The 7523-nt window shown below is 69.5% G+C and overlaps 1 protein-coding gene across 1 annotated transcript; it reads left to right on the forward strand.

The window, feature by feature from the left end:
- Window positions 1-961: 961 nt before the first annotated feature.
- LOC128141254 (uncharacterized) lies at window positions 962-6855 on the forward strand. The gene is made up of 5 exons (XM_052785851.1): window positions 962-1005; window positions 1531-1653; window positions 2672-2808; window positions 5525-5671; window positions 6638-6855. The coding sequence occupies exons 1-5, from the start codon at window positions 962-964 to the stop codon at window positions 6853-6855; spliced, it is 669 nt and encodes a 222-aa protein (XP_052641811.1).
- The last annotated feature ends 668 nt before the right edge of the window (window positions 6856-7523 follow it).

Raw genomic sequence — 7523 nt, forward strand, 5'->3', positions numbered from 1 at the left:
ACGCACGTGTGCACGTGTGCGAGGGCAGGCCGGCCCCTCGTGCATGCACGCGCACACGTGCTGCCCGCCGGCCGGCGTACTCACATGCATGTGCAGCCGCGTGCCAGCCCGTCACATGGGCGCGCACACACGCGTGTGTGGCTGCACACAGGGTGCCGTGCGCAGGGCGCGGGTGTGCCCTTGCACACCCACTTCTAGGTGCGCTCGCACACGCGTGATTCCCTGCTAGCCTCTTGCACGTGTGCATTCACACACTCGTATGCAACAGCGATTGCACACCAACCTCTTGCGCGCGTGCACGCATGTGTGCGGCTGCATGCCAGCCTGTGGCACACATGTGGGTGCCCATCACTCACACATGTGCCATTGCACACCAACCCGTGGTGCAGATATGCTCGCATACATGTGCTGTCACACACGTGTGCCATCACACACCAGCCCACGGTGCACACACTCGTGTCATTGCATGTCGGTCTATGGTGCACATACACGCTCTCACATGTGGATCATTGCACAGTAGGACATGGTGCACGCTCACACACATGTCATTGCATGCTAGCACATGGTGCACACTCACGCTCCCGGTGTGCACTATCACACACTGGCCTGTTGCACGCTCACATGTGTGCCATTGCACACTAGCACATGGTGCACACTCACGTGCGCTCACATGCGTGCTGTTGCACACCAGCCTGTGTTGCACACTCACATGCACTCCATGTATGCTATCGCACACTGGCCTGTTGCACACTCACACGTGTGCCATTGCACGCTAGCATGTGGTGCACACTCACACGCATTCGACGTGCACTATCGCACACTGGCCTGTTGCACGCTCACATGTGTACTATTGCATGCTAGCACATGGTGCATGCTCACACGCACTCGCAGGTGTGCCATTGCATGCTAGCACATGGTGCACACTCACACGCACTCCATGTGTGCTATTGCACACTAACGCATGGTGCACACTCACACGCACTCCACGTGCGCTATTGCACGCTGGTCTGTCGCACGCTCACACATGTGCTATTGCACACTAGCACATGGTGCACACTCACACGTGCTCACACACGTGCCACCACACACACTCCACATGTGCTATTGCACACTGGCCTGCGGCACGCTCACGCGTACGCTACTGCACGCTAGCACATGGCGTGCACTCACACACGCTCCACACGTGTGCTATCGCAGGGTGGCCGATTGCACGCTAGCACACGGTGCACGCTCACACGCGCCCCGCACGTCCGCTATCGCACGCCGGCCTGTCGCACGCCGGCTACGCGGTGCACGCTCACACGCGCTCGCGAGCGCGCCTTGCCCGCCCACGCGCGTGCCGTCGCACACCAGCCCGCGGCGCTCACCCGCTCACGCTCACACGCGTGTGTCATCACCCACACCCCCCCCCGCTCCGCGCCCCTTTAAGGCGCTCCCCGCCCCGCCCCGCCACGCCCCGCCCCCCGGGAGGGAGGGGGGGGAGGGGGAAGAGGAGGAGAGGGGGAGGGCGCGAGGCTATTTTTAGCGCAGGGTTCCGTCACGTGACGGCGAAGTGACGTCACCGAATGTTGTTGTCGGGGCGGGCGGGGCCCCGCTGCAAAGATGGAGGGGCGGCGGGGCGCGCGCGGGGCGGCGCGGCCGGGCACCGCGCAGGTACCGGGGGGGGGAGGGAGGGAAACGTGGGGGGGGGGGTCGTGCAATGCCGGGGGGGGGGTCGTGCAATGCCGGGGGGGGGGTCGGTGCAGCGGGGGTTACGGGGAAGGGGGGGGGGGGGCTGCAGCGTTGGGGGGGGGGGCCGTGCAGCGGGGGGCACCGTGCAGCGGGGCTTGCGCGATGCAATGCTGCGGGGGGGGGGGTGTGTGTGCAGTGTTGGGGGGGGGTCTCTGTGCGTTGTCTGGGGGGGGGCGGGCTGTGCGATGGGGTTTGCGCCGTGTAGAGCCCGGGGGGGGGCGCGGGGGGGGGGGGGGCCGTGCGCCAGCGCGGCGGCGGCTCCGCAGCGCGGGCCCTTTGCAGGCGGTGGGGGGGGGGGGGCCCGTTGCATCGCGCCGGGTTTGGGTCTAACGGTAATGGCCCCCCCCCCCCCCCGGCCACGCCGTGGGGTCTGTCGCGCCGCTGAACGTGACCCCCACGCGTGACCCCTCCCGACCCCCATCGCGGGGAGATGGGCGTGCGGTAGGGGGGGGGCCTGCAGCACCGGGGGGGGCTGCCCAGCCCTGAGTGTGTGTGTGTGTGACCCCCCCCCCACGTGGGGCTGGGTCCAACCCCGCTGCAGAAGACCCACCGGGGGGGCCACCTGCGTCCCTATGGGGTGACACCGCGGTGGGGGGGGCGGCCTTCCCCACCATCCTCCCCAGGCTCCCCCTTTGTGCCCCCCCCCCCCCCCTTTTCCTGCAGAGCCTTGTGTAACATTACCAGCCCCCCCCAGGTCCCCTCCGTGTCCCCCCCACAGACCCCCAGATCCCCCTTTCCCCAGGGGGGGGCGGGCAGTGGGGCCGCATCCTGCCACCGCTGCCTGCCAGCAGATGCTGGGGGGGGGGGGGGAACGGTGCTGGATCCAGCCCCTGGCTCTGAGCAGCCCAGGCCCCCCCCCAGTTTGGTGCTGGGATGGGGGGGGGGGGACACCAGGCAGGGTGGGGGCCAAGGGTGCTGACGAGGGTGCTTGGTCCCGCAGGGGTCCCGGGCGGCGTGGGCACAGCCCCAGCACCGCGGCCGGCGCTGACGGTCTCTCCGGATTGCCGCCTCTCTGCGCCCCCCCCCCCGGCACCGCTGTCACCCCGCCGGCCACCATGGACCCCCAGAGTGATGCAGGTGAGACCGGGGGGACACCGTGGTTTGGGGGGGGGGGGCTGCACCCAGCCGGGCACCCTGTCCTGTGCCGGGCATCGTCCCCGTCCCCCCCTGCGTGGGGGTCAGGTCCCCACCGTGACCCTGGAGTGTGTGTGTCCCCCCCCCCCCACCATGACCACCCCAGCACCCATCGGGTGTCGTGGGGGGACACACACCGGTGTGCCACGGCGGCACCTGACCCGGCACGGCACATCAACACCGGGCGCCCGCCGCCACCGTCGTCGTCGTCGTGCGGCTCATTAGCGCCCGCGTGGGTGTCACCGTGCGAGACGGGCGCGTGCGGCGGCGGGCGCAGTGCCGGGGCCGTGGCAGGTGCCTGGCGCTGTGCCGAGCTGAGCCGACCCCTTCCCCGGTTATCCCGGACCCCCGGCATCCACCCGCCGTCGGAGCGGGGAAACTGAGGCAGAGGGTCGGGTCACCGCCATCCTCGCGGCGCGGGTCGCACGCGGCGGCTGCTCCGGCTCTTTACGGGTGAAATCCGGCGGCACCGCTCGGCGGCGGGTCCTCGCGGACCCCGACGTGCCGGGACGCAGGGGTCCCCTCGGTGCCGTCCCGCGGCAGCGGCGGCGCACGAGGACAGCCTGGGCGACCGCGAGCCGCCGCGAGGGCCGTGCCCGCGCTATATCGGCTGCCGCTGGCTCCTCGTCAAAGCCGCCCTGTAATTAGCCCGGCGGGAATTCCAACGACATCTGGACGCGCGCGCGGCCCCCGACGCTCGGCCGGTGACGAGCGGCTCCGCCGACCCCCGCGGCCGCCCGCAGCCTTCGGGACTCTCGGGAGGGGAAACTGAGGCACGGGGTTGTGGCAGAGCCCCCCATCCCGCTGGATGGAGCTGGGGACTCGCCGCCGGTTTGGGACAGAGGCGTGTGTCCCCTCTGTCCCCAAACCCGACCCCCCCCCCACCCCCCTGGTGCTGCTCGCCCCCCGTGCTGCCGCTGCCCGTTAGCCGCCCGCCGATATTTTTGGAGCGGCCGCAGGGCTGGAGCGCCGCCCGGCCGTGCCTGGCACGGGGCTGGCACGCGGCGCGGTGGCACGGGGACACGGCCCGGCCGCCTCCGCCTAATGCCCGCGGCGCTTTCCTCGGGGGGTCCCCTCCTGGCTGTGGCTCCGGATCTGGCTGGGGCTGAGCCTGGGGGGGGGGCGTTTTGGGGTCCCCTTGGGGATGAGACCGTTTGGCTGCTGTGATGAGTTGGGCAGGTCTCAGCCGGGCATCCCTGGGGCTGCATCTATCGCAGGGACACGGTGGAGGGCACCCCTGAGCCTGGGGGGGGTCCCCCCAATCACTCTTTGGGTGCTCTGTGTCCCCCAGGGCTCTCCGCTTGCACCCCTTTCCCACACTCACCCCAAAACCGGGCTGTACTGGGTGGGTGGGGGGTCCTGCAGGAGCCGAGCACCCCCCCGGCATCTCACAGGTGACGGTACCAACTCTGAGGGTGCAAGCACCCAGCTCCCCTCCATCCCTCCCGGGGTGCCTGGGGGGTCCCCACTTCCACCCCCCCCCAATCCCACAGATGTGCCACCACCTCTGGATGGGGCTGCCCATGCCGGGCCACCTCCCTGTGCCGGGTGGGTGCCCCGGGGGGGGGTCCGGCAGCCGGGAGGGCTCGTTCCCGTGGCCTCCTGCCCGCCGGCGGCACCAGAAATAGCTGGGCTGACGTCAAACCCCAAAGCACCCCGGGGGGGGGGCATGGGGTGGGGGGGGGGGGCGCAGCCCATAAATATCCTGACTATTAAAAGTCTCAGCTTGGGATTAACGCGCTGGTAAATAAACGTGGCTGCCGCCGGCGGAGGGGGGGTTATGCGTGGATGGGGGGGGGGGTGGGGGGGTCCCCATTTTGGTTCATTGTCACCCCCAGGCCTGGCTCCACTGAGCCGCTTCGGGTCACTGATCCGGCAGAAAATGCGCTGAGTCGGCGTCTGTGCTGTCTTGGGCACCCCCGTCCTGCTGGGGGGAGTCGGGGGGGGGGGTCCTGGGTGGGGTGGGGGGGGGCCGCTTGCCTTCACTTTCCCATAGTGGGGGCTAATCCCCCTCCGCATAACCCAGATTTTATTCCTGGCAGCGCTGATGCGGATTAACGTCCCCGGCAATTAGGGGCTCGACAGGGACCGTGGCTGGGGGGGGGACACGCACACACGTGGGATGTGGCCGGGGGTGCCTTGGCGGGGGGGGATTGTGGTCCTGCTGTGGTCCGTCCCCCCCCCCCCCACTCAGGGGCAGCCCCTCTCCCCTAGTCCCCAGGGCAGTTTGGGGGGTGCAGCCGGGTGGCCCCCCGCGTGTCCCCGGAGGGGGCTGTGTCGCGGGGGGGGGGACACACACACGACGCACCCCGTCCCGCGGGAGCCGTCGTCGTGGCTCCCCCCGGCACGCTGCCCTATTTATAGCCGGCTCCTCCCGTGCGCCGGCTATTTCCAGGCGCCGGAGAGAAGAGCCCAGCCGGGGGGGGGCCGAGGGGAGCCTGCGGGTGAGGGGGGGGGGCCACCCGGCTCTGCCCAGGATGGGGGGGCCAGATCCGCTCCCCTCATCCCTAACCTGCCCCCCCATTCCTAGCCAATGGCTCCCTTGTCCCCCAACGTTGAGGGGGTGCAGTAGTGGCTGGGTTTTGGGGGGGGGGGATATGACGACATGCCCCAGGGCCCCCCCTGCCCATTTACAGGAGGGATGGCTGTTTCTCTGCAGAGGGGGGGTCCGGTCGTGAGCCCTCGCTGGAGCTCCTGTCCTGCGCCCAGCTCCACGCCACCCACCCTACCTCAGGTGAGTGCTGGGGGGGGGGGTCCCGACCCCCCCACCCTGCTCCTAAACCCGGTGGCATGGTGCCCAGCACCGGTCTGTCCCCAAGCGTTGGGACATATCGGTTGTGTGTTGTTGTTGTGTCCCCCCCCGAGGCTCTCCCTTGTTGCAGGGCTGGGGTGGGGGGGCACCAGGGGTGTGTGCCCCCCCAGCATCGTCCCCGTGCCCGGTGACAACTGCAGTGCTCTGGGCCAAATCCTGCCCGGGGACCCTGGCACCCACAGGCAGCACTTGTCCCCCCACCCTCCCTGAGTTTTGGGGTGTCCCATCCCTGGGGTAGCAGATCGGCCGTCCCTGTGCCTGGGGGGGGGACACACACACGCTCCCCCCCAGTCCCCAGCCCTGTGGTGGCCAGTGTGGTCCCTGGCAGGAGCGGGGGGGACACCCTGGTCCCCAGCCCCACGGTGGGATTTTTAGCTCCCGGCATCTCCCCGCCGGGATGGGGGTTCCCCGGTGGCTCCGAACCGGCTCTGGGGGTGGGTTTGGGTGGTGGGTGCTGGAGGGTGCTGCCAGCTGGGGGGGGGGGGGTGCTGCCATGGTGGCATGTGGGGACACGGGCGCTGCCATGGTGGCATGTGGGGACACGGGCGGGTGGCCGTGGTTTGGCACGGAGTGGGGGGGTTAAGCGCGGCACGACGGGGTGCTGCGGTGGGGGACGGTGTAGGGGTGGTGCAAGGGGGAGAGCCACTTCCCTTGTTACAGGTGTGCACTGGTGTGCAAGGGGCAGAGCTGCTCTCCTTGTATGGGTGTGCATGGGTGTGCAAGGGGGAGAGCTGCTCTCCCTGTACAGATGTGCATGGGTGTGCAAAGAGGGAGAGCCAGTCTCCTTGCACGGGTGTGCACGGGTGTGCAAGGGGGAGAGCTGCTCTCCCTGTACAGATGTGCATGGGTGCGCAAGGGGGAGATCCGCTCTCCTTGTATGGGTGTGCATGGGTGTGCAAAGGGGAAGATCCGCTCTCCTCGTACGGGTGTGCAAGTGGGAGATCCGCTCTCCTTGCACAGGTGTGCACGGGTGTGCATGGGTGTGCAAGGGGGAGATCCACTCTCCTTGTATGCTTGTGCACGGGTGTGCAAGGGGGAGAGCTGCCCTCCTTGCACAGGTGTGCATGGCTGTGCAAGAGAGAGCTGCTCTCCTTGTACGGGTGTGCAAGGGGGAGATCCGCTCTCCTTGCACGGGCGTGCAAGTGGCAGAGCCGCTCTCCTTGCACGAATGCGCGTGAAGGGACGGGTGTGCGAGAGGCAGGCGACCCCAGCGCTGGCGGTGCTGCCCACCCTGGCCTGGCCCCATGGCGGGGCTCACTGGGAGGGTCCCAGCCCCACCCCGTGTCCCCATTACCCCCAGGACACCCCCCCATTGCACCCCCACGTGACGGTGCCAGCCCTCGCAGAAGGACCTGGGGGCCCTTCGGTTTGGGGGGGCCCGTGGGCACCGAGGGGTTAAGCAGCCCCCATCCATCCCGGGAAGGGGCTGGATCTGGTGGGGGGGCTGACGGGGGGGGCCACAGGGTGGTGGCCCCCCCCCCCGGCAGGGTGGTGGCCCAGCAGGGTGGGGTGGTGGCCCCGGCCACTTGCCAGCCCAAAGCCACTTCTGAGCCCCTAAGTGCAGGTTTGGCCGGGGTTGGGCCAGCTCCTACCCTGGCCCCTCCCGGGGCTATTTTTAGCCCCCCCCCCGCCCCCCCCCCAGTGCTGCCTCCCCCCCCACCCCAGGGCTGGGTGCTGTCACCCCCTCATTGCACCCCAACACCCAGCAGGGTGGTTTTGTCACCACCCCCCCCCCCCAAACTGGGGGGCTGTCAGGTCTGGGGGGGTGCAGGGGCACCCCAGTGTGCACCCCCCCCCCCAAATCCTCCCCCACCCCCCCAGGAGAACCAAATCCCCCCCAGAGTTG

The sequence above is a fragment of the Harpia harpyja genome, chromosome 4, assembly GCF_026419915.1.
Source record: "Harpia harpyja isolate bHarHar1 chromosome 4, bHarHar1 primary haplotype, whole genome shotgun sequence".
NCBI classification, from domain to species: domain Eukaryota; kingdom Metazoa; phylum Chordata; class Aves; order Accipitriformes; family Accipitridae; genus Harpia; species Harpia harpyja.

Coding starts and splice junctions, on each gene's coding strand:
- LOC128141254 (XM_052785851.1), top strand. CDS start 962: ATGGTGCACACTCACACGCACTCCACGTGCGCTATTGCACGCTG. Junction 1,006..1,530: donor ACGTGCGCTATTGCACGCTG/GTCTGTCGCACG, acceptor TTTTTAGCGCAG/GGTTCCGTCACGTGACGGCG. Junction 2,809..5,524: donor GGACCCCCAGAGTGATGCAG/GTGAGACCGGGG, acceptor GTTTCTCTGCAG/AGGGGGGGTCCGGTCGTGAG.